The 26111-nt window shown below is 35.8% G+C and overlaps 3 protein-coding genes across 7 annotated transcripts; 1 reads left to right on the top strand and 2 right to left on the bottom strand.

Moving 5' to 3' along the window:
* Nucleotides 1–5372: 5372 nt before the first annotated feature.
* Nucleotides 5373–14053, bottom strand: LOC104240793 (zinc finger CCCH domain-containing protein 64). Of its 5 annotated transcripts, none has more exons than XR_714538.2 (11): nt 13923–14053; nt 13483–13756; nt 12449–12578; nt 12235–12351; nt 11169–11286; nt 10080–10513; nt 9665–9950; nt 8395–8488; nt 6482–6612; nt 5941–6145; nt 5373–5826 (listed from the first exon to the last, which is right to left on the bottom strand). XR_714538.2 is itself a non-coding variant. In XM_009795678.2 (10 exons), exons 1-10 carry the CDS (start codon nt 13995–13997, stop codon nt 6017–6019), a joined length of 1788 nt encoding a protein of 595 aa, XP_009793980.1. In that variant the 5' UTR covers nt 13998–14053; the 3' UTR covers nt 5373–6016. The 5 variants fall into 5 exon arrangements, 1 of the variants encoding a protein (XP_009793980.1); XR_714536.2 differs by having other exon boundaries at nt 5919–6145; XR_011400429.1 differs by having other exon boundaries at nt 5911–6145.
* An 807-nt stretch (nt 14054–14860) lies between these two features.
* On the top strand, nt 14861–19171 carry LOC104240792 (carbamoyl phosphate synthase small chain, chloroplastic). Its single transcript, XM_009795677.2, has 10 exons — nt 14861–15057; nt 16282–16414; nt 16672–16760; nt 16839–16899; nt 16978–17045; nt 17143–17271; nt 17361–17470; nt 17555–17902; nt 18140–18305; nt 18779–19171. Exons 1-10 carry the CDS (start codon nt 14916–14918, stop codon nt 18826–18828), a joined length of 1296 nt encoding a protein of 431 aa, XP_009793979.1. The 5' UTR covers nt 14861–14915; the 3' UTR covers nt 18829–19171.
* A 2013-nt stretch (nt 19172–21184) lies between these two features.
* LOC104240791 (cytokinin dehydrogenase 3) lies at nt 21185–25137 on the bottom strand. The gene is made up of 5 exons (XM_009795676.2): nt 24464–25137; nt 23789–23916; nt 22922–23179; nt 22094–22362; nt 21185–21593 (listed from the first exon to the last, which is right to left on the bottom strand). Exons 1-5 carry the CDS (start codon nt 25119–25121, stop codon nt 21305–21307), a joined length of 1602 nt encoding a protein of 533 aa, XP_009793978.1. The 5' UTR covers nt 25122–25137; the 3' UTR covers nt 21185–21304.
* Between the last annotated feature and the right edge of the window lie 974 nt (nt 25138–26111).

The raw sequence follows: 26111 nt of genomic DNA on the forward strand, positions 1-26111 counted from the left end.
AGTCGGGTGATGTCCAACTTTTTTTTAAAAAAAAAATATAAAAATAAAAATAAAATAAAAAAAATAGCAAAATATATATGTCAAACTTCTAAGAAGTCGGGTGACGCTGTTTTATCAAGACATAGCCGAATGTTCCCGAAGGGGACGCCGGAAGACTGACTTTGCATAAACAGCCACTTTTGGGTCATATGTAGCAGGTGATTTTGGCACTATGAGAATGGGTAATACAAGTTACTCAAAGATTGCGGGAATTGGTGACATTTGTATCAAGATAAATGTCGGATGCACATTGGTTCTAAAGGACGTGCGACATGTACCTGATTTGCGGATGAACTTGATCTCGGGAATTGCTTTAGACCGAGATGGATACGAGAACTATTTTGCAAATCAAAAGTGGAGACTCACTAAGGGATCATTGGTGATTGCAAAGGGTGTTGCTTGTGGCACGTTGTATAAGACAAATGCAGAAATATGCTAAAGTGAATTGCACGCGGCACAAAATGAGATTTCTGCAGATTTGTAGCACAAAAAAATGAGTCATATGAGCGAGAAGGGATTGCAGATTATTGCCAAGAAATCAATCATTTCTTATGCCAAAGGTACAACGGCAAAACCTTGTGATTACTGTTTATTTGGTAAGCAACATAGAGTCTCATTTCAGACATTGTCTGAAAGAAAATTAAATATACTTGATTTAGTATATTCTGATGTTTGTGGTCCAATAAAAATTGAATCGATGGGCGGTAACAAATATTTTGTTACTTTTACTAATGATGCTTCACGTAAATTATGGGTTTATATCTTAAAAAGCAAAGATCAGGTGTTTCAAGTTTTCTAGAAGTTTCATGCTCTAGTGGAAAGGGAGACGGGTCGAAAGCTAAAGCATCTCCAAAGTGACAATGGAGGTGAGTATACTTCAAGGGAATTTGAAGAATATTGTTCGAGCCATGGGATCAGATATGAAAAGACAATTCCTAGAACCCCACAACACAATGACATAGCCGAAAGGATGAACTGTACCGTTGTGGAGAAGGTGAGAAGCATGCTCAAAATGGCTAAACTGCCTAAGTCATTCTGGGGTGAAGCAGTTCAGACAGCCTGTTACCTGATCAATAGGAGTCCATCAGTTCGTTGGCACTTGACATCCTAGAGAGAGTTTGGACCAACAAGGAGGTGTCCTTCTCACATCTAAAGGTGTTCGGTTGAATAGCTTTTGCACATGTACCAAAGGAGCAGAGAACAAAACTGGATGATAAATCTGTTCCTTGCATATTTATCGGATATGGAGATGAAGAGTTCGGGTACAGATTGTGGGATCCTATAAAGAAGAAGGTCATCAGAAGCAGAGATATAGTCTTCCGAGAAAGTGAAGTTGGAACTGCTGATGATATATCAGAGAAGACAAAGAATGGTATAATCCCTAACTTTATTACCATTCCTTATTCTTCTAACTATCCCACAAGTGCAGAAAGTACGACCGACGAGTTTACCGAGCAGGGGGAGCAACTTGATGATGATGTCGAGCAAGTGGAGTATCCCACTCAGGAAGAAGAACCACCTCAACCTCTGAGGAGATCAAAGAGGCTAAGGGTAGAGTCATGCAGGTACTCTTCTATGGAGTATGTCCTCATCAGTGATGAGGGGGGAGCCAGAAAGTCTTAAGGAGGTGTTGTCCCATCCAGAAAAGAACCAGTGGATAAAAGCTATGCAAGAAGAGATGGAATCTCTACAGAAAAATGGCACGTACAAGCTGGTTGAACTTCCAAAGGGTAAAAGACCACTCAAATATAAGTGGGTCTTTAAACTCAAAAAATATGGAAATGGCAAGCTGGTTAGATATAAAGCTCGATTGGTGGTTAAAGGCTTCGAACAGAAGAAAGGTATTGATTTTGATGAAATTTTCTCACCTGTTGTCAAAATGACTTCTATTCGTACAATCTTGAGCTTAATAGCTAGCCTAGATCTTGAAGTGGAGCAGTTGGATGTGAAAACTGCATTTCTTCACGGAGATTTGGAAGAGAAGATCTATATGGAGCATCCAGAAGGATTTGAAGTAGCTGAAAGGAAACACATGATGTGCAAACTGAATAAGAGTCTTTATGGGTTGAAGCAGGCACCAAGGCAGTGGTATAAGAAGTTTGACTCATTCATGAAAAGTCAAACTTACATAAAGACATATTCTGATCCGTGTGTATACTTCGAAAGATTTTCTGATAACAACTTTATTATATTATTGTTGTATGTGGATGACATGTTGATTGTAGGACAAGACAAAGAGCTGATTGCAAAGTTAAAAGGAGGCTTATCTAAGTCTTTTGACATGAAGGACTTAGGCCCAGCACAACAAATTCTGGGAATGAAGATTGTTAGAAAGCGAATAAGCAGAAAGTTGTGGTTGTCTTAGGAGAAGTACATTGAACGTGTATTGAAATGCTTCAACATGAAGAATGATAAGCTAGCCAGCACACCTCTTGCTAGTCATTTGAAGTTGAGAAAGAAGATGTGTCCTACAACAATGGAAGAGAAAGGGAACATGGCTATAATTCCTTTTTTTTAGCAGTCGGAAGCTTGATATATGCAATGGTATGCACCAGACCTGATATTGCTCACGCAGTTGATGTTGTCAGCAGGTTTCTTCAAAATCCTGGAAAAGAACACTAAGAATCTATCAAGTGGATACTCAAGTACCTGAGAGGTACCGCAAGAGATTGTTTGTGCTTTGGAGGATCTGATCCAGTCTTGAAAGGCTATACAGATGCAGATATGACAGGTGACAATGATAATAGAAAATCAACTACTGGATATTTGTTTATATTTTCAGGGGGAGCTATATCATGGCAGTCGAGGTTGCAGAAGTGCGTCGCAGTCTCTACAACTGAAGCGGAGTACATTACCGCTACAGAAGCTAGCAAGGAGATGATATGGCTGAAACGGTTCCTTCAAGAGCTTGACTTGCATCAGAAGGAGTATGTTGTCTATTGTGACAGTCAAAGTGCATAGACTTGAGCAAGAACTCCATGTATCATGCAAGGACCAAACATATCGATGTGAGATATCATTGGATCTGAGAAAAGGTAGAGAGTGAATCTCTGCAAGTCCTGAAGATCTCCACAAGGGAGAATCCTGCAAATATGCTGACCAAGGTGGTACCAAGAGACAAGTTCGAATTGTACAAAAAACTTATCAGCATGCACTCAAATTAGAAGTTCTGTGTTACCTCCTTCAGAAAAATGGGTCTGGAGGGGAAGATTGTGGGGTCCATCCCTATGATAAGAGATTAAGTTAGATTTTAAAACCCAAATCGATTTTGCCAAACAATTTGCAAGAATGCAAATTGGCAAGTTGCAATTCAAATTGCAAATGAACCAATGCTTCTGATTGGTTGGAGTGGACGGTCACTCTTCCTATAAAAGGAAGGTTTCAACTTCTCATTCATACGCCAATCTCAGAGCAAAATATATCTGAGAGTTAGAGAATGGTGTGAGGTATTCACATACGATGTAGTCTGTGAAGAAAAATAGATATTGTAGTGAGGTGAGAATCTTAAAAGATGGTTATTTCTTTTAAGTGTATAGTGGTCCCCGGAGTATTTTACTCGAACTACTGGGTGTAAAATTCCTCATTATAGTGGATTACTTTGCTCCTCTCGGGCTCGTGATTTTAATCCCTTATTCAGAAGGGTTTTTCACGTTAAAATCTTTGTGTCTTTTTTCTTGTTGATTACCGTATTTCGGTACTATATTATTGTTCCGCTGTTACTACCGTAAATATTATTTCTGTGGGGGGTTTATTCCCAACATCTTGAAGGCAGCAATCAACAACATAATCAATCAAAATTTTTCAATAATAACGTCATTAACGATCTAAACTTCAAGAGAATTTACTAATTTTTGGGGAAACAAATGTTTAATGTTTTACTCTCAGTGGTGATCTGTCCCTTTTTTTCTTGTAGAAGAGGAATTAAGAAAATTAGGTCAAGAATTACACCTTCCTGTGGAGCAAAATTGTATACGTTCAATGATTTAATAATTTTGGGATAGTTGCAAAAATGATGTAAAACATATTATTCATATACTTCTTTCTGATTTCTTATTATCTCTAGATTATAAACAATAGCTATGTATGTATGTATGTTATAGACTTTCTGTAATTATGTTTGCATATGTAAGTGGATATGATTCGAACGGTAAGGTCTCAACATATATATGTTTGTGTATATTTTGTAGGAAAAAAGCATAAAGATCCTTGACTTGTACGGGAAAATGTCATATTTTTATTAATTGCTTTGTCAAAGTTATTTAATTATTTTCTAATCTTAATTGGATAATATTAGCAAATATGTATAATTTTATAGTGGGAGAATAGTATGATTTAGGAGTAATAGCGTACATCTGAGATTTGTTCATATAACTCCGTTATATTGAGATAACAATGAAATCCTTTGTCACTTTAATTTCTTTTTTGAAGTGATATTTGTTACAAAGTGTTGTACATATCTTTAGATAGACTTGAAGAGCCTCTTGAATTGTTCAGAACCAAAATAACTCTTAAAAGAGGAGCAATAAAACACGTCTAATTATAGCCAAAGAAAAGTCAATATCAAAAGAAATAAATGTGCAAGGTTAACATTCATATGTATAATTACATCATCTCAAAATAGTACATTATCCTCCGTAGAATATGCTCTAAAGGAATGACAAAAAGGTAAACTCACAATTACTTTGGTCGAAAAATTAGAGCTCTAGACGGTAATGATTTGACGGGACTTTATGGTGCCGCTAGTTTTCTTCGTATTTACATGTAGGTATAGAAATTCGTCTCTGGTTATTTGTGTGTTTTTAGAAATGGAAGACAATTTGATTTTCTTTTTGAAATAAACCTTCCTCACTGAATATATTCGTGCGATGTAGAAACTAGTTATAGTAAATTAGTATGGTTGTATATAAATACTAGGTGCAGTAAATTTTTACTCCACGCCCGTCGCTAATGCAACTTTGGCCAATCTGAGCTAATTTATCCCTTGCAGTGCGTGCTATTTTGTAAAGTTATATACAGACAATGCTTTTAAACACCCGTGCAGCAGGCGCGCAAATTACCCAATCCTGACACGGGGAAATAGTGGCAATAAATAACAATACCAGACTCGGTAGTTGGAATGAATACAATCTAAATACCTTAACGAGGATCCATTGGAGGGTAAGTCTGGTGTCAGCAGCCGCAGTAATTCCAGCTCCAATAGCGTATATTTAAGTTGTTGCAGTTAAAAAGTTCGACGTAAACATGTTCCGCAGAGTGGCAATGACTTCTGTACAACAAGATCTTAGCAGCAATTCATTCTTTTGCTGTACCACGATTTTTAACTCACATCAGAATGGAAAGAACACTTGTTACAATACATAAAACTTTATTCTGGCGAACCAGTTAACATGATAGCAGTTCCGTCAATAAAGTTTGTAATGTTTCTAACAAATAAGAACCACATCCGTCGGACAATAAAGTTAAAATTGCATCTTATCTCAAACACTTGCAAACAAACTCACAAGCTCATACATGATCCATTCATACATTCATACAGTGGATGGTTCTGCTCTGCGACGTTTTGTCCAACTATCTCGATAGCCTAACTGACAAGCTGAGTGTACACGTATAGCATACATAAAAATTGAACTGCTATACCTCCTAGCAGCAACTTGGCCAATGTCCATTATGCAAGTAGACCGAAGTTCCATAATAGGTGCAGAATTTCTCAGTATAACACCAAATTGTTGAACTAATGTTGGTGTCTAAATATGTGCAGTTACTATCCGGTTACATTTGCATCCTTTCCTGTGGCAAAAATGTTTTCAGATAATCATATCACTGTTCAACCATAAAGCAAGCACATGAGCATGAAGAACTGCAAATACTTGCAATTATACCCAAGCCGGGAGCAAAGAGAACCTCAAGATAATGCTACGTTGTGTAAGGTGAAGAACACAAGAGGAAAAGCTCTCGTGTTGCATTTTTCTTGGATATCCTATTGATTTGGATCATATTCTTGAAATCCACTCTTGAATCTCTCGACCATTTTAATTTCTTCTTCTTTGCTATCCTTACAATTTCTCCAATCAGCTCTATCTGCCACATTTAGCAAGCCTGCCAAAACCTGTGACACATTCATGCAAAACAAAGCAAATTACAGTTGTTAAAACATATTTTGCATAAAGTGGAAGCAAACTAAGCGTCAACTGTCAAAAGGTTTAGCCACATGATACATCATTAGATAAGGGGATGAATGCAAGATCAACCTAGGTAAAATTTATATGGAAGTGCATCCTGCCAGAGATATATATATAAACCATTTCAATTACATACTTTTACATCCTATCCCCCCCCCCCGGGGCACTCGAAACTCCAACCTCATTGCTTGAGGTGGAGGGCCAACGCTCCTCCCGTTTACACTAGGCTATCCTCCCTTGTCAGGTATATACAAAGATCTTACCTCACGACCAAATTGAGCTGGGAATTTTTCATTCTCCTCCACAACATGTGACAAAATACCACCTCCAGGAACTTCAACATAAAATAAGCTGCAACTTCTGTCAAACTGTGTCCGCAACGCTTGTCTTCCTTCTGCAGTAAAAAGAAAACACCACATGAATGTCATCTCTAGACTGAACTGCTCCCACCCTCCCACACTAGACAATCTATGCCACTAACAGGCAAAACAGCACAAGCACGAGCGGAGTATTTTTAAATCCATGCGGTTTCGTCCATAACCATGCTAAGTTGCTAACCCACATTTCCAATTAGCAGAGAACGGAGGAGAAAAGGATATAATGAGAAATTAGAATTTTGAGCATCTGCAGTGATTGGGGGGGGGGGGGGGGTCAATGGATATTCCAAAACCGACTAAACCGACCAAACTGTACCGCACGGTACTGATTTTTAGGTTTCTTTTAAAGAAACCGTAGGTTTTTATATAAATCTATAACCACACCGATAATTAAGGTATGCTTTTTATTTTATAAAAATAAACCGAAAAAATACCAAACCGTACTGAATAAGTTTTACATGTGAAAAATATATTTATATAGTAAGTTTAAAAATAATAAATGCATTAAATTTTTCTTTGGGCCTTGGAATTATGAAAACTGTTACAAGTCAACAAGTAATTAAACTCAAAACACTAATTACTAAAACCGATTATGCTACTTCTACTTAAACTAAGTTATTTCAAGTATATTAGCAAGGCACAAAGTATTCTAGAAATTATGAGTAGCAAACTACAATATATCGAATATGTTTCCGTTCATATAATTTAGATTTATCTTTTTGAATATTTAATCTTCTATAGACTTTATTCTTGAGTCCCAACTTGGTTAATATCTTTCCACTCGTGTGATTTATATTTTCTTTGCCTTTGCTTGGTTTCTTTTACGCTGTTGTAGAACAGTTGATGGATTTATAGTCTAACCATCTTTCATTTGTTTTAATTCATCACCCTTTAAAGAGTAAAAATGTTTAGAGAGTTTTGCTACGTCCTATAAAAGAAAATATGTTATTGCATTCTATTTCTACTGGTGAATTTTACACGATATATAAAAAAAATATAGAAAATTAACCAAACCGTACCGTACATAAGAGAAACCGACATAATCGGGATGGTTTCGAAAAGAATAATTTTGGTTATACATAATAGAATAATATGGTACAAATTTTAAAAATATCCGGCCGAACCGAACCGAACCATTAACACCCTTAGTGATGAGGCATTGAAGGACAACGAAGAATAGCCAAGGCTGAGGCATGAATGCAGAGTTGAGCTGCTTTTTTCCACTGTTCTGTCATCCCTACCTTTACCAGTTTTCATTTTGATCAAGTCCTTAACCAGTTTTCTTCTATTATCTGGTTGGGGAATGGGGCAGGGATTCTAACTCCATGGCCTTGTGCAATACCTAAGTTGTTCGGACTCGCGTGCGGGTATCCGATACTAGAACGGATCCGAGTATCGGATTCGGCAAAATCTAAATTTTAAGATTCAGGGGTGTGGATCCGGATATGGATACAGATGCGGGGATTCGGCTAATAAAAAATAGAGCTATAAAAATATTGTAAATTTTGAGAGATATTATGTGAAAAACTTACAAGAATATTGTAGAATTCAATCTTTCATTCTCCAAGATGGACATTATTCTTTCATTCTCCTAAATCTGTTTTATTTTTGATTTTGAGAAATCAAAATCTCAGTTTTTCTCCCAAATTTGTTGATGGACTCCAGTCAAAATGTCCGACGTCAGTTGACCGAATCCGGGACGTATCCCGCTCCCGTTCCCGTCTCGTATCGAAACGGGGACGGCACCAAAATCGAACAGTCCGCGCGACTTAGTGCAATACAAAAGTCAGTTACCATACCTTTAATTATGGTAAATTTGAATCCCAATTTTTCTGCAGCCAAGTTAAAAATATCTTGAACCAAAGATGCCCTGGACGAAGGAATAGGAACAACCTACAAGATACACAAAGTGTGGAGATTAAGATAATGGAAAATAAGTAGTTATAAAGATGAAAGAATAATGGACAAAAGAATTGTGAAATGAGAATAACAATTACATAATTGTGCATCATTCATCAATGTTAAAAAAGGAGATTGAGCCATTAAGGCAAGGCAGCTGCAATTTGCCCCAAGGTGTACAATTAAACACATACTTCTAAAAGATGTAAGTTAAGGCATGTCTATGTTTTTTAAGGCTCTGCCTCATTGGGTGTCTTTGATGTAAGCCTCACATGACGAGCGTCATTCACATGATCCTTGACTGGGTCTTTCTTCTTAACCACCACTTGGGTAACTCGTACTAAAGCTTTAATCAGTTTCCACAAACAGAGCATTTTCTCCCCTTTTTTTCCTTTTCAAACCAATAAATATTTAATTCAAACAAAAGAGCACAAAGAAAGTGCATGAATATGTACAATCTTTTGTAAAATGTGAAAAGCAAGGGCCTGTTCCATTGTCATGTAGCTTTTAAGGTCTGAATAGCGTCTAATTTCCCGTGCAGCTTTTTACAAGCTTTCTGGTAATTCGCTTACATTTTTCATTCAATTTGATCTCTCACTCGTACTTCAAATATAGATACTAATTCCAGTTTGGTAATGTTTGTGCCTCATGGTGTATGCCTCTCTGCGACTGATGAGCGCTGACAGCTCTTTCACAAAGAACTGAATACTGAGAGAAAACGATCAAGTAATGGCACTCTGTGGGAGGTTTTCTAATCAAACCCAATACTAAGGATAAGTTCTGTGTTTACTCAGAGTTCCTAAAGCCGTAGATCTCAAACAGAACAATACACGTACGAGCTGCTATGCAACACCTTTTTCTGTCAGTACAAGCTACTGCAACACCTTATGCCCACTGAACTATGCTTGGAAGGGTACTTGATACATAAAGAAAACAAGAATTCAAGTTTGTCTGAAATATTGGTTAAACTGCTACCATATCTTATGAAAGTAGAGTGCTACTATAGCTGAAACAACAACAAGAAGCAAATAAATTAAAATTAAGTTATGCTAATAAACAAACTTTTAGCGACAGTTTCAAAGATGGTAATACAGACATATCTTATTTTTTAAATAATCAGTAACACAGGCATACATCATCGCAATACATGAAATGTAAATTTTTCCACACCTGAAGATTGGCATGACTTCCTCGTTTAAATACCCACTCAAAAAAAATTGCTTCCTTCCCTTGCTTTTTGAAGTAAGCTCTGAAGCTGTTTTGAAGACGTTCCAATTCCTTTTCACATTCTTGTGGAAGAGATAATGTATTGGGGGTATGTTCAATGGGCATAATCAGTGCATGATCTGGTAATAAAGGTCCTTTAGCAAGTGCACAGTAGTAATATTCTCCAACACTAGTGATGAGATGTGACTCAACATTCGGGCTTGACAAACAAAACCAACATTCTCTAGATCTGAAAAGTGAAAGTTCCCACAACAGCCAGATTTATCATGTAAAGAAATAGGAAGTATTAATGAAGGCTCACAAAGTGACACACCAAAGCCATCACGAAAAAACAAGTAGTAGTTCTATAAATATCAACCTGTTAGAGTTTGCTGCACCAGACGCTGATCTGCCACCTTCTTCCTGCAAACTGTGCTTGAAGTTGCAATCAGGACCTCTTTCACATTTTCCCTTGTTGAGAAAGTCAAAACACACACCACTTGAGTACTGCTGCATAGCTTCTTCATCATGCCTAAAGTGGCACTTCTCTCTTGGACAAGAGCCAGAAGAGACAAATTTAAAGCAGAGTCTGTCACCATTACCATCTCCATGTTTCTGCCTTTTCTGAGATACATCATATCTCCAATACTGTGACTCAGGCGTACTATCACCGGACCTCTTCGTTGCTCCATCATGTGGGGCTGCTTTGCCAACAATGGTATATGGAGATAAAGTAGTGTTTGGTGGCTTTGCCCTAAGTTCAGTTTTCGACATTGTTGATGCCGGAGTGGGGGATATTGCATGAATAAATTTCTGCAAAGCATTCATGCATAAAATGAGGATTCAAAATGATAAAAAAGGAATGAGGTAGACCTAAAATAATATGGAGAGAAGTTGTCTTTAAGGACCTATAATCTTTTGGAATGAATGCAGACTTAGCTAGAAGCTAAGAACACAACACAATAGAAGTAGAGGATGCATTTGCACAATATCAACTAGTTGAGATTAAGGTTTTAGTTCTCATTGTTACAGTGATATCAAATCCAGCATTTGAAAGCAGACGTCTCTCGTTTTGTCAAAGACTTGTATGCCCATTGAAGGATAAGTGTGAAATTCTAGGAAACTTCCTAGTTTTGAGATCTATTACTTGCCTTAATTAATTTCTGATAATGACATTTGAAAACTTGCAAACTACATAAGAATTTTAGATCTTAAGTGTTTTACTATAGCATTTTGAGAATATGCACATAATCAACAAGTTTGACCCTAAACGTTAAACTGTGTTGCAAAGTAATGAGAGAGAGAGAGAGAGAATGCGTGTCTGTGTGTTAAAGGGTGACACAGCCACTGAAACTAGAGAAATAATAATGTTTGGTAAAGCATTCTCGATATGTAATAGAACTGCTTAGGAAGCAGAGATAAGTTTCAGAAGCAGGAAATTTAAATCAAATATCAAAGGTTGTAATACCTGTTTATCTTTATTTCCAACAGGAGCTAAGCCCAGAAAGCGAGTTACGTGTAGAGCATCAACATTAGCATATGGTTGACGATCAAAGTATGCACCCATAGTTCCTGCAACATGATACCTACCAGCGGTACAATTTTAGTTGGAGAAAAATTCATTCTATAGATTTATAGGGCAGCAAAGTATAGATCTAAATGCCCCCAGGGCCTAGCTCAAGTGGCAAAGGGTGGTGGCTTTGTGTCTTAGGTCACAGGTTCAAGCCCCACACCATGCAAAGCAAAGCCGGGTATTTAAGTGGAGAAGGGTAGAGGGGCGGCCCCATTATCCGCCGAGTTTCGAAGGCTGCGGTTGGTCCAAAGGATCGGCCCCGGACCGATCATCCAAAAAAAAAAAGTAGATCTAAATAAAAAGTACTGGTTCATTCAAACAAAGAAAGAACTAGAAAGCAACAGAAAAAAGGTTGTTTACCACCACTCCAGACATGCACACAGGATAGAGTCTGTTGGAGCATTCACATTAACAGAACATTGTGAATTCTTCAACAACGAGGAAATACATTTTAAGAACTTTTACTTATTTTTTCAAATTGACATTCAGTAAGCTGACTGCCAAATGCTAATCCCGACAGCTTAATTTTACTTTAGGTGAAGCCTAAATATATCAAGGATAAACACATCCACTTGGAATGAAACTTTTGGAGAAGATTTGCTAGTTCAAGCAAGAAACTACGAAGGTCATGACACATATCACCTCAAATTAACTATGTAATGCCAGCCCAGCCTAGGTCTAAATGAAGCTTGCACTATTAATGGATAAGGAAAATAAGTAGAATCTTATAAAAGAGTTAGTGGCAGCCTATAGTATATACATACAATTGATTTTGTAGCACACAATTCTTTTTAATGAGAAATACAACATAGCTATTGATTCCAAATTTTAAAGATTCAAATTTGCTTCTCAATAGGTAGTGAAGAAATGTCGAAACGAAGCTCAAGAACAAAGAACTTGATTGCCCACGACTAATATATCCAATAAGTGAACTGCACTTTGTAAAAATATGATTACTTACCGAGGCTTAATCTCAGCTACTAATTCTGACACTGTGGGATCACTACCAGATGAATCAGAAATTTCTGAAGGAACATTTGATGTCACTCCATTTGTGACTCCACTGGGCCATTCATTAGTGTTTTTGATTAAGGAAATCAAAGTCATTGCATGGAGTGGTCAAAAGGGGGTGCAGTGCAGAAAAAGAGGGTGACCAATATAAAACCAAAGGATATGTAAGAAATATGTCTACTGTTCCCGGATCCTCAGCTAAAGCCCTCAAAGCATCAACATCGTCTTGACTGTATGTTCCAAATTGAGCTCCAGTTGGAGATCGCCTACCAGATAAGTATGCCACAGATAACCCTAAGCATGAGTACAGTATAAATCAGATATCACATCAAACACAAAGTCTAAAAACATTGGGGCCAAGAAAACAATAATTCGATACGAGAGTACGAGACAAACCTAACTTCTTTAGCCTCTCTAATTCACGATAGAGACATCAGATATTAGCACAAACACTTGCTCTTTGGTGAGATTCTAATCTCACAAAGCAAGCTAAACACACAATAGGAAGAATATTCCAGATTAACGGAGAACAGGTAGTTATCTTGGACTAAATGCAGTTTAAAAAAAATATAGTAACTACAACAACAATTATATTAATCAATCGGTTAATCAACTAAGCCTCAAATCCCAAATCAATGGGGGAAAAATACACTTTTTCACGAAATTACAATGAATTGCTCAATGTTTAGATGTGCTCACAACAAGATTTCCTTTTGGATATATTAAATTACACAATGCTTAGACATTCTCATAAGCTTTAACTTTCAACTTTCAAATCTTAGGCGTCATTATTTCACAATGTATAACATGGAAATGTTGCAAATTTCCACTATCTTTAAGTCAATACAACATCGGGTTAATAATTTAGCAGAATATGTTAAAAGGGAACATTCCATACGATTTCTGATCTACATATTCCCTCTGGACCGATGCTCTTGATGTGGAAGTGATTACCTAAGGCTAGGGGCGGATGCATTATTCATAACCCAATATTTTTTACACGTTATATAGATATATATATCAAGGTAATCACAATATGTCAAATGTATTAAGTTCTAAACTCATAATTACAAAAGTACAATAAGTTCAGTAGTGAGAATATAAAAGTTGAATCCGTCAAATTTAAATACTAAACCCGCCTCTCACTAAGGACATAAAATTAGTGTGCTTTCGAGGTACTACTAATTAAGGTTCTTACCATGAAGCTCAAATTTTCCACTGCCTTTCAACCAAAACAAATTGTCACATACTCTAAAACCCTCCATCTTAAACCCTTGATTACTCGGGTCCTTCAATACTGCTGACAAAATTTTCGGGGACCCGACGCCATAGTCCCCAATAAAGTAGGTCGGTATGGGAATTTTGGAGCTGCCTTCAATGTATCCATTGAATTCCTCAAGCCCTTCAATTGAATCCGGGAAAAATTGGCCCACGCAGAATAGAGCATCAAATGGACCAGCTGATTTGTTCACCTGAAGAGTTAAAATTCAGCTATACAGTAAATAGTTGATATTTACACACAGCAGCAAATCCACCAATTTAGAATCAGTGAGCTACGAATGAGTGTGTGTTGTGTGTGTGCTATATATATATATATAGTTCGACTCGAAAATAATGAGAGTAGAGAAGAAGAAAAACCGAAGAAACGCGCTTGAATAGCTGATTGAGACGGCCTAGTACGTCACCACAGAGGAGAATTCTGAGAGGAGCCATGACTGAGTGAGCTTGTGAGAGCTCAGAGAGAAAACGAGAGAGAATTGCGAGTACGGGGCCTATTGTAAAGTGCACAAATAGCCATTTTTAGAGGACTCTATTTAAAGAATAACCGAAGTTTACAAATATTTTAATAATTGAGCCGCTTTAGATCAACGTAGTCTCAATCTACTTTGTTCAAACTCTTTAAAAATTCCGTGAGTGCATGTCGAATCTTTTAAAGTAGTGCATTTTTTTAGGATCCGACATAAAAGCGATAACATATTTAGAGAATCCGCACAACATATATTTTAGTTGAATTTAGATTATGGCTGACCTTAATTACAAGTTTTGGTTTTGATAATTCAACCTTCAAAACTTTTGATAAAAAAGTTAGGTTATAGCAGTTCAAAATTTCATACCCAAAAGTTTAAATAATAAACAACAATAGCACGAGTAGATTAAAATTTATTAAAACAGATTAAAATTTTAATATTTTTTTTTAAAAAAAGACTAAAGTTTAGAAAGAGGTGCAAAAAGTGGCTACCAGATGTAAGAAGATGTAGCCTGGTGCCAATTTATACAACTAAATGCTACAAGTAATACAAATAGTGAAGTTTGGACATTGGAATTAAAAGAAGCAATAGAAGTAGTAGCTTGCCCTCTTCTTCAAACACGTCTGAGTCTCTGACCTAAAAGTGCAGGTACGAAGTTTGTCTTATTTGGCTAAAATTCAAAAAAATTGAAAATTTGAATAGATTTTAAATAGCACCCTTAAAATAGGCTACCTGGTGCAAATCTTACGCGTAGGACTCCATTCCACTTTAACGCCCAATTAGTAAAAAGCCCACCTAACTAGGGCTCCATTTTAATATTTTCAATTTCCCAAATCCAGAAGCAGCAATAAGGAAGAAGAATTGTATAGTTACAGAAAGCGCTATGGATTGTTCGATTAGGATTCAGAATCCATTGTCCACCACGACAATAACCAGCGCATTGTTTTCTAATAAAAAGTCTGCAAATTTTAGGGTTTTCACTGTTAGATGTTCTAAAATCCTTTCCTCTGATGGTGCACCCTCTGGTTTGTCTTTTTTCTCTCTTTCTGTCAATTATCAACTGCTATGCTTTGTTGAATTCTTCTGTTTTTTTTGTTGAATTTATTGTCCTGCAGCAAAATTATTAGAAAATATTGGAAGACATGGAGGAAGAAAGTGTGACACATAGTCAAGGAGCTGATTGTGCTATTCTAATGTAGTAACTAGTACAGTTGGCTGCAACTGATATACATTATAAGTGATTTTGCGTGAGATGATAGTGAGGGTGAGAAATAGTGGATGACTGTTTGTGTATATACAAACATAGCTATGTCTGCGGAAATATGGGATGATATTCTTTTGTTTTCTAACTCAACTACATCCCACTGTCCTTCTGTTCTTAGTTCAAGCTCGTTTTAATCCCTCTAAATTTAAATCTTGACATCAACTTCAAGAGATTTCGAGCAAATAAAACTAGGAATGGGAAATTTTTTACAGAGATCTAAGAAAAGCAAAGAGAAAATATTGTTTCTTTTGGTAGTAGTCAAAAAGACTTGTAATCATGCTCTTTGTATTATTCTTGGTTGAGTTATAATTGTTCTTGACACCCTATATTTCATTAAAGGTGATTGTAAAAAATATAGATGAGGAACAAAATCTTTTAAAGAGCAAAATGTTAACGATTAAGTTACACCTATGGTGAAGTAACTATCTATATCTGGAAGGGACAATGGAGTTAAATATGTGAAGTGAGATATTGTTGTATTTTTCTGGATTTTGGCATCTTCTTTGTTTAGTTTTTTTTTTTGATTTGCACTGGGTGTCCGAGTCTCTTCGAGCCCCGACTATTCCCGGGGGTGCACAGGCCTCAGCAAGGAGTTTCCCGCAAGTGCACCGCGGTTAATTCAGGTTTTACCCAGTCCGATGGCCCTCAGAAATTGTTTGCACCCAGTGGGTTTCGAACTTGAGACCTTGAAAGGGAGCAAACCCCAAGGCTCAAGTCAATTGCCACCAGGCCAACCCCTGAGGGTTATATGCTTTGTTTAGTTACTCCATAAGCTGGGACATTTTAGCCCTGTCTTGACATGTGGTTTGAGTCTAATCGTTCCCTTTTTTAGACTCAGTACTATTAAGTTTGTTTTTAGTATATATTGTTGTCAATTGATTTTATGAGCTCAAGGACCTTTTATTCTCCTTATTTTAGATTTGTTTCAAATTATAGAGAATATTAGAACTCTGAATGAATCAAAATTTTTATGGATGAGCTGCAGGTCTGGTTGAAAGACCATGGAAGGTAGCAGATGCTAGACTTGTTCTCGAGGATGGTTCAATTTGGAAGGCCAAATCATTTGGTGCTTCTGGAACCCAAGTTGGAGAAGTTGTTTTTAATACATCCTTAACTGGGTAACACAAATTCTTTTGCTTATTAATTTATGAAACATTACGTTCATAATGGATAAGTTATTTACTAAATTATCTTTGCTACCTGTATTCTGAATGCTTGATGTACCTCATAGATTTATTCAGAGCATGCAGAAAAAATAATGATTTCTTTGCTCTCTACTTTCTTTTCTTTCTTCATTGATGCTTTTTTCTTTTCTTTTTTTCAAATTGTTCTTGGTGTCTAATTTACTAGCTATTTGTATTTCCTGATATTGCAGGTATCAGGAGATCCTTACTGATCCCAGTTATGCAGGCCAGTTTGTCTTGATGACGAACCCTCATATCGGGAATACTGGGGTCAATTTTGGTGCGTGTAGAGTTTTCTTCATGACTAACTGTTACTTTTGTTTGAATAATTTTTTGACTCTTGGAATTTCTCTGGCAGGCGATGAAGAATCGATGCAGTGCTTTCTTGCAGGATTAGTCATTAGAAGTTTAAGCATCAGGTTTGGTCTCTATTCCCTGCTTTTTAAATCAGTCATCAAACATATGATGTTTATTGTTATCTGTTGCGTATTTCTCAGCACCTCAAATTGGAGATGCAAAGAGACACTTGATGAGTATTTGGCTAAAAGGAACATCATGGGTATATGTAAGTCCTCTATGTCCTGTACAAGACTACTTCTCACTTCCATGTAAACTGAGGAATTCAAATTCTCTGATCATTTGGCTGTACTACCGTGTAACAGATGATGTAGACACTCGCGCAATTACGCGAAGATTGAGACAAGACGGAAGCCTCATTGGAGTCCTGAGCACGGAAAATTCAAAAACTGATGAAGAACTTCTCGAAATGTCTCGTACATGGGACATTGTGGGTAAGTTACTGTCCTTGTTTCTTCTGATTGTGGAAATTTATTTATTTTGAATGGAATTTTTTTTATTATTAACATATTACGTTATGCAGGTGTGGATTTAATCAGTGGTGTTTCATGCAAATCTCCTTATGAATGGGTTGATAGAACAGCCTCAGATTGGGATTTTAATGATAATGGAAGAAATAAAGAAACTTTTAATGTCAGTATAGTTAGAGTTTATTAGATTCTGGAAAAAAAAAATATTGCTGTGGTAACTAATATCTTGTCCATCTGGTGGATGAAGGTTGTTGCATATGATTTTGGAATCAAGCATAATATACTTCGGCGCTTAGCATCCTATGGCTGTAAAATCACTGTTGTTCCTTCTACATGGCCAGCGTCTGAAACTCTAAAGATGAAACCCGATGGGGTTCTCTTCAGCAATGGGCCAGGAGATCCCTCTGCAGTTCCCTATGCAGTTGAAGCGGTAAAAGAACTTATTGGAAAAATTCCTGTTTTTGGCATTTGTATGGGTCACCAGTTACTTGGTCAAGCATTGGGGGGTAAGACATTCAAAATGAAATTTGGTCATCATGGAGGAAACCATCCTGTTCGAAACCTTCGAAATGGCTGCGTCGAGATCAGTGCTCAGGTATGTTAAACAGCAAACTCTAGCTGAATGCTGCTTTGTGTAAATTCCCAAAATTTTCCATACAGTTGCATCAATATTTACTTCCATTTTAAGTACTACTTTCGAAGCATGATGATGAGAGTCTAGTTTTTTAGTTTAAATTAGAGCAGTTAGTACTTCAGACTTTTAGCCGGGTATTCACTTTGTAATATAATTTTTACATTTTATAAACTTGACTGCTTTCCATATTTTCTGCAGAATCACAACTACGCTGTTGACCCTGAGTCTCTTCCAGAAGGTGTAGAGGTGACTCATGTAAATTTAAATGATGGAAGTTGTGCTGGTCTTGCCTCCTCTAAAATGAAGCTGATGTCACTTCAATACCATCCCGAAGCATCTCCAGGACCTCATGATTCAGATCCTGGTAAACATATCCTGACTTGATCTTCTCGTACACAAAAAACCTCGGCCAAATTGTTCATTGGTTGTCTTTAGCTGTTAACTTGTAACAAATATAGCTGTATGTATGAGGATTTACGAAGACAATTAAGTACAATCTGGAGAATAATGATGTTACATGGCCAATCACTTCTACAAAAGAAAAATTCTGAATAACTACTTTATTTTGATTGAATCCGAAGTTCGGATTCTGCTGTCTAGGCCAATCTTCATATAAATAAATTTTGCTGGCTAAGTCAAAGTATTTCCAGCTGGTCTTGTGTTCATGATAGGTCTCTCATATTACAGTTTCCAATGGAACTTTGAGACAAATAGAATGATAAAAGAGTCTAATTATTTGTAGAGTAAACCAAGATTTGCTTGAATGTGAATGCAGCTACTTGAATCAAGGCATAATTATGTCAAAATTCTCATTGTATCCTTTCTTTACCTGGGCAGTATTCGGGGAATTTATACAACTCATGAAGCAAGAAAAAGTGAAGGCATAAGCCAATTGCCCTGAAGAGCCTGAAGCAACAGTCATGTTTGAAGGAACCACATTCCGGAAAAGAGAATTTCGATGAGACTTGAGTCAGAGCAATCTGTCGTGCTGCACCTCTTCTTGCCATAAATCAAGTCTGAGCAATTCGTCGAGCTGCACCTCTTTGCAATTATATCGATGGATATATATGTATGGTTCTAATTTTTGTTCAAGTTGCGGCTGCGCCTTTATCTAGTCTAAAGACATAATACTAAATTTATTTGGTGTGTGTAATAGAACTCTGTGGTATGGAACTTGTAATAATACACTTGTTTCCATCTTAAGCAAAGATTCACTTAGCTTTTGATTAAGGTGCTTTTGTGGTTGAGGAACTACTAGGATAGTGCTCCTTTATCATTAATTAGATGTCTCAGGTTCGAGCGGTGGCTATGAAGTCACCTTTGTTAGGGAGCGCTTTACCCTCAGCATAGAATTTTTTGGTGCAAATCCAAATTAAGTTGAATCCCAGTGCGGGTACCAAAAACAGGGTTGGAAACTAAAAAAAATATAAGAACTGTTGGGATAGTGTTGGCTTGTTACTGGCAGGACGTTTTGTATTTGTTATCAACATCATACCATAGATACCTCTCATCTATCGCACAAACGATGCAGAATGTGTATTTGTTGCGTTGGATATAAAAGTGGATGATAGTTTGGTGCGTCTGGCTGATTTGCACAAAACCACTTTTGTGGCCACTTTTCAAAATTAAACCAGTAAAAAGGAAAAGAGAAAAAGAAAAAAAATATTTAATAAAATAGAAAATGGAAAAATTTGCAAACAATAGGAGTAATATATTTGATAAGTTAATTTGACTATTGCTCTTTCAGTGTCGTTCTTTCCAGAAGAATAGAATAAATTTTAGTGTTTCCAGATATATAATAGGAGCAATAAATTAGGAAAAAAAGAAAAACAAAAAAGAAACTTAAGAAGACAACATGAAAGAAAGAACCATTAAGAATTTTGTGAAATGGATATAGTATGTCAATCTTTAATCCGAGGTTTCGGGTTCGAGTTCCGTGAATGTAATAAAAGACTCTCCCCTATAATGTGTCTTACGCGCTGCAAATTTAAAGTAATCGAGATTTGAGATACCAATGCTAATATACATAAAGAGAAAAATCATAAAAAAAGAAAAAGAAAAAAACAAACAGAGAGAGGAGGTGGAGAATCTGCGATTCTAGAAAGTCTAAGAAAGAATAAAGACAGCAGCCACAAAGGTAAAAAAGTAGGCAAAGATAAGATATGGCTACTTCTTACTTGCATGCACTTACTTTAAATGTTAATTTAGCAACCTTTTGCCTTTCATCAACAATCCAACATTCTGCCTGTTTATTCCCAACATAATCATTTATCTAAATTCTCATTTTTTTTTTATCCTTTCTTATAACAAAATATTTAAACTTAGTATTGCTCCTGAGCTTTCATCCAGAATAGCTAATTCTAGAATTAATTATTTTACGATTTTATCCCAATCAAACACGAAATAAACTCATCTCAAATTTAATCTCAGGATTAATTATCGCTTATTGTCCTGCCCCGTTACCATATGCTTTATTTATTTCAATCGCTTTTTGTTTTATATTTTACTTTTTCCACAGCTTTTCAATATAGATATATATATATGTTAATAAAAACAAGAAAAAGAATGGACAACCACAAAGTTTAGGAAGAAGAATAATAAAAGCTTTATATTCATCATAGTTGCCTCGTGTGAAAGTAGATTTCATCATCATTGTCGAATTTTTCTTAGAAAAGTGTCCATTTAACTATGTTTTCTTTTTCTCTTTTTGTGGGGGGTGGGGGTGGGGGAGGGTTTATGGGGTGGTACCTTAGAGAAATTTTGCCACTTGCTTAACCTTGCATAAATTTTGAAAGATTTAGTACAAACGAACAGATAATTAAAGGCATTGTTTATTTTATAACAATGGTATTCGGCCCAATTTATGCGTATCTAGATTAATTACATCTTGTAGCTGTGACCTCCCACCCAGAGGAGAACCTATGTATTGAGTTGAGGGGTTATCGTACCCAGTCGCAAAGCCAGAAATTTCGCTAAGGGTGTTCAAGATTTAATATACTTGTATGAAAAGTAATTTTTGATTTATAAGTGTATTATAATGTTTTATATATATACTATAGTTTTTCGATGAAGGATATTTAACCGACCACCCTTCATTGTATGTGGCTACACCACTGACCGGACCCCTTTACTTCGGGAAAAATTATTGATATATATGGGTTTATGTGTTGAAATAGTCATATATTTTGCTTGATAATCTTAAAATAAAAAATACAAGTATCGAACAATTGTGCTCACCAAAACTTAAAATATTGGTATCATACATCAACTAAAACAAATCAAGAACTGAACTACATTAATCTTTCTAGCTCAATACACTAAGTACATGCCCATGTTTATCCTACTATTTATTGGTAAAAAAAACTAATTAAAAATTCTTTGTCCTGGTGATAGAATCATCTTTGGATCAAACTGACTTTTCCTTTGTTGAAAAATATTCCACTTTTTGCCAAAATGTTTTATCCAATCCTCCTTTGTTTTATAATGTGGAAGATATTGCTTTATCTTGAGGCCAGCTTTATCACAGTAATTCAAGATTTCTTCATTTTGATCATCCAAATTTTTCCAGTCATTAAATCCACTTGAATGCAATAGCCCCACACAGTAAAATGTCTCCTCTTCTGGTATCACTGCAGATATCCTCTCATCCCATCTGCAATTAAAAAAAAAGTGTAAAATAATTTTACGCGATCAAATTATTTAAAAGGTAATTACAACTACTCATAATAAGTGGAATTAGTAAACTGGTAAAATAAAACGTAACCTTTTTGTGTATAACATGTCAAAATTATACCAATAGTATAAAGTTTCATAACACTATCAGTGAATATAAGCTAAATAGTCCTTTTTAGTTTCATTACACTACAATTACATATTTAAGACACTACTAAAAAAGATAGACATTAGTGACTGACAAATTTTGTAGCTAAACTGAAAAATTTATCGCTAATCCTATTTAGCGACAGACTAGCGATAGATTATCAAAAAATTCCGTTAGCTACGAGCAATTTAGGGACAGATTATCGACGAAGTTCGTAGCTAACTCTAATTTTTTTGTAGTGAGACTTTTTTTCTTTTTAAAAATTTAATCCAGTTAAAAGCCTTCACATAAAATGGGACGAAAAGAGTATTAAAGAAAGTTTTTGGGAGTACTTTTTCCTGCTTGTTGGGTAGACAAGGATAGGTCCTGTTGTCTTGTTTTGTCTGAGAATAATGTCCACAAAAACACCAGCATTGAAATCCATGATATTGGATTTTGGTACAAAGAGATTAAGCCATGGATGTGGAACATCCCATTGTCCTTTTGATTGTAGCTCTAGCTCTCCACTTCTTACTCTATTCAAAAAATCCACAAATGTGACATCTTTCTTGAAGATAAATCCAGGCAAAAAGTTCAAACCTTTTACCAACTTCTTCAATTCCTGCATAAGAAAAAAAAATCAGAGTAATTATATATTGTATGATTTATCCACAATTAGTTATACTACATTGCTAAGAAAATTGTATAATTTTTTTTGGACAGGTAGCCCGATGCACAAAATATTCTGTATTCACGCAGGGTATCGGAAAGGGCTGCACCGTTAGGGGTGTGATGTAAACAGTCTATCCTAATGCAAGCATTAGTGGCTGTTTCCACGACTCGAAATCGTGACCTATAGGTCACACGGGAATAACTTAACCAATGCTCCAAGCTAGGCTCTCGTTCTGTCTAATCTTTCTTGGTGTTTCTAGATAATTACGAGGTCGTACAAAGAGTTTAACTTATGTGACTGACGATATATAACTTTTTTGCACTATTAGGTAAATGTGACCTGCAATGATAGGAAACTATATCTAGAGTAATTAAATCTAGTTTGGTAACATAGTAAATGTAGTAAAATAACATGCTATAATCAATTAAAATACATTAATAATTTTACAGTATCGATATATATAAGTTAAATCATTATAAAAATAATTCCAACTGTAATTAATTGGTACCTCGTCAACAGTATTAGCAGTCTGATCATCATAGTACTTGACCATTTCTAGGCAATAAATAATGCCATTTTGTGATAACAACGAAGCTATTTTGGTCTGATTAGATGGTGAGAAAAATGAAGATCTCCAATTATTTAGACTGCTTTGTTCCATCATTAGAGATCCTTCAACATAATCCAGGCCATCAATTGAAATCAAATGTTCTTGGTCTTTTGTGAATTTTGAGAAATCTGCATATAGCATTCTCACCCATTTCACCTATAAGAAAAATAAAAATAAAATAGTGTCACTTATAAGATAATTACAAATAATTCGTTACGGTAAACATTAATAGATGAGATGGTAAAGATGATATTTAATATGCAATTGCTGGTTAAAATATACTAAAGGGCAACCCGGTGCACTAAGCTCCCGCTATACGCGGGATTCGGGGAAGGGCCGGACCACAAGGATCTATTGTAGACAGCCTTACTCTGCATTTTTGCAAGAGGATGTTTCTACGGTTCGAACCCGTGACCTCTTGAATAGTATAAAAAGATTCTAGCTACTTGTCAATCAGGGGCAGATTTAGGTCGGTTTTATACATGAATCCATTGTCTTTTCGACATATTAGGTATTTTATGTAAATATTACGTAAAATTGATCTAATATTATCTGTTGGCCCCCATGCTCCAAAAAGGTTGAATGGTGCACTGATTGAATTATGAGTTACTTATCCAAAGGAACACAGACTGATTCTCATTCAGTACTTTTTCTTACTTGTTCAGTGATGTAACTGTATTCTAGAAATTTTAGATCTGCCCCTGTTGTCAGTGTATATAACTAAAGTTGATTTTAAAAATCTTTAAGTATGTATATTGTACTTACTCTTGTTGGTGCTTTATCTAAGACAATTCTTGCCCTGGTTATTATTCCAAACTGTCCCAAACCTCCTAAAACTGCAAAGAACAGTTCTGAATTCTTGTGTTTGGAGCAAGTCACAAATTCCCCTTTACCTGAACCAAAACATGAGAAGAAAAATTATATAGTAGTAAATAATCATTTAATTTATTATATTATCACTAACATCATGCAAAAATATATTTATATATTTCCCAAATGTGTGATTTAAGGAAATTAAAATCTAGACCTGCCACTTGCAATTAAGTATAGAATTTTCTATCTTATTTTAATATAAGGTGAATCTTACCTACAAGATCTTCCAGGTGGAAAAGGAGACATCACAACCTATCAATGAATACTAGGCACATCCTTTTACATGTTAAAAAGAATAAAACTATATCTGTATAAACTTTTTTCTAAAAGAGTCTTACTTTGTTAGGCCCCAAATGTGACATGTTTCCAATCTTAACTAAGTTTTGATAGTGACTATCTCCCCACATTTTTTTATGTACTTACAATACTTTCCATCAAAATATAATACCCAAAAACAAAAAAATAAACCTTTTACCTTTATAGTTTATTATGCGAGATAAACTTTTATTAATACTATTGGACTGTAAGTTTTTGATAGTTGTATAATTTGAATAGAAGAAAATGTACCTGTAATAACGTCCATTTCATGGACATTACTAATTTGAGGGCCATGTCGGAAAGTTTGGCCACTAATTCCTGCATTAGAGAGAGTACCTCCAACCGTAAGGTACAAGTAATCAGTCCACGAGACAGGCGAAAGCCCATGCTCGAGGGTAGCACGAAGAACATCAATCCATAACTGCTCGCCTCCTACATCAGCGTAAAACCCTAAAGAAGAATCCCAAGAAACCCTAATTCCACAACTTCCATTTTTATTATTATTAATATTATTGTTGTTGTTGTTGTTGTTATTCAGAGAATTCATTTCCACAACAACACCATTTTGTGCCATGGCTTGTCCTCTAATGGAATGGCCATGACCTCTTGCTGCTATATGAAAAGGGATAGAAAGACCATAGGAAAATTTAATTAACTCAACTATATCAATAATAGAAGAAGGATAAAGAACAGCAGCTGGGATTTCTTGAACAATTTTCCCAAAATCTGTGGAGGTTTCACTAATGGAATCTGAATTTGTACTAAGTTTAGAAGCTATATCAAGGGAAAGAATTTCATAAGGAATAGAAGGATTATTCCATGGCTTTAACTTTCCTATAATAGACATTAAACGACTGATAATAAAGAAAATAATGAAGTTATAACTAGGAGAAAGAAGCTTAGACATTTTAATATTATGTGGAAAGAAGTAAGAAGAAAAGAAGTAGTAGGTGATTTTGGAGTTGGGATAAGAGGGTATATATAGTGGGGTTTTAGGATTGGGGGTGGGGGTGAGGGGTTGAAGGAAGAAAGATTAATGGTGGAAGGAGGAGAAAGATGATGGGTATATATATTGTATATTGGTGTATATGTAATATATATGGGTCCGTGTGTGGTGTGAGGGAGAAAATTCTATGAAAGATACGAAAAGACAAGACTTTTTGTGATTATTGTTCTTTTGCCTTTATGTTTCTAAACGTCATAACTTTCTCATGGGATGAAGGATTAGAATTAGATCAAAAATCACCTCTTTCATGTGTTGTGGTATTGTCATTACATGATCAAACCGAGATTCCCTATTAATGCCACCAGCTGGTTCTTCTCTTTCTTATGGGCTTCGTGTGTGCGTGCGCGTGTTAGTCAGACAATACTGTACTCGGAGGCGAGTTTAGAATTTAAATTTGATGGACTCAATAATTATGTTCTTGTTACTAAAAAATTTGTGCTTTTGGAATTATTGGTTCAAAACTTAATATTTGTTGGCATTTTGTAATTTTCTAGCCATATATATCTATATATATTGCATCGTCCGAAGCTATGTAAAACCAACAACAACAACAATAACATACTTAGTATATTCCCATAAGTGGAGTCTGGAGAGGATAATATGAACGCAGACCTTGCCCTTACCTTGTGAAGGTAAAGAGGTTATTTTCGGTAGACCTTTGGTTCGAAGAAAGCATAATCACAGCAGTAATGGCTCAGAACTACAGAAAAAAGAACAATAACACCAGCCAGAAAAGTAATAAAACTGAAGCACACGAAACGACAAGTAGTAAAAGAGTACGATTTGGAAATACAAGAATAATGCTAATACTACAGGTAAGAAAGGAAAATACAGGTTTGAACGAGATAAAAGCTCGGCTATTCACTAACCTACTACCCTAATCCTCGACTT

Source organism: Nicotiana sylvestris, chromosome 6, assembly GCF_000393655.2.
Source record: "Nicotiana sylvestris chromosome 6, ASM39365v2, whole genome shotgun sequence".
In the NCBI taxonomy this organism is placed as follows: Eukaryota; Viridiplantae; Streptophyta; class Magnoliopsida; order Solanales; family Solanaceae; genus Nicotiana; species Nicotiana sylvestris.

What these genes read in the sequence shown, in the direction of transcription:
- LOC104240793 (XM_009795678.2), bottom strand. Translation starts at nt 13,997, where the DNA reads ATGGCTCCTCTCAGAATTCTCCTCTGTGGTGACGTACTAGGCCGTCTC. An exon ending in TTGGAAATAAAGATAAACAG is followed by an intron (nt 10,514 to 11,168) that starts GTATTACAACCT and finishes AATGCTTTGCAG; the next exon opens with AAATTTATTCATGCAATATC. An exon ending in CAGCTCAATTTGGTCGTGAG is followed by an intron (nt 6,146 to 6,481) that starts GTAAGATCTTTG and finishes AATGTGTCACAG; the next exon opens with GTTTTGGCAGGCTTGCTAAA.
- LOC104240792 (XM_009795677.2), top strand. Translation starts at nt 14,916, where the DNA reads ATGGATTGTTCGATTAGGATTCAGAATCCATTGTCCACCACGACAATA. An exon ending in TTTAATACATCCTTAACTGG is followed by an intron (nt 16,415 to 16,671) that starts GTAACACAAATT and finishes CTGATATTGCAG; the next exon opens with GTATCAGGAGATCCTTACTG. An exon ending in ATTAGAAGTTTAAGCATCAG is followed by an intron (nt 16,900 to 16,977) that starts GTTTGGTCTCTA and finishes CGTATTTCTCAG; the next exon opens with CACCTCAAATTGGAGATGCA.
- LOC104240791 (XM_009795676.2), bottom strand. Translation starts at nt 25,121, where the DNA reads ATGTCTAAGCTTCTTTCTCCTAGTTATAACTTCATTATTTTCTTTATT. An exon ending in TAGATAAAGCACCAACAAGA is followed by an intron (nt 23,180 to 23,788) that starts GTAAGTACAATA and finishes TTTTTCTTATAG; the next exon opens with GTGAAATGGGTGAGAATGCT. An exon ending in TACCCAACAAGCAGGAAAAA is followed by an intron (nt 21,594 to 22,093) that starts GTACTCCCAAAA and finishes TTTTAATTGCAG; the next exon opens with ATGGGATGAGAGGATATCTG.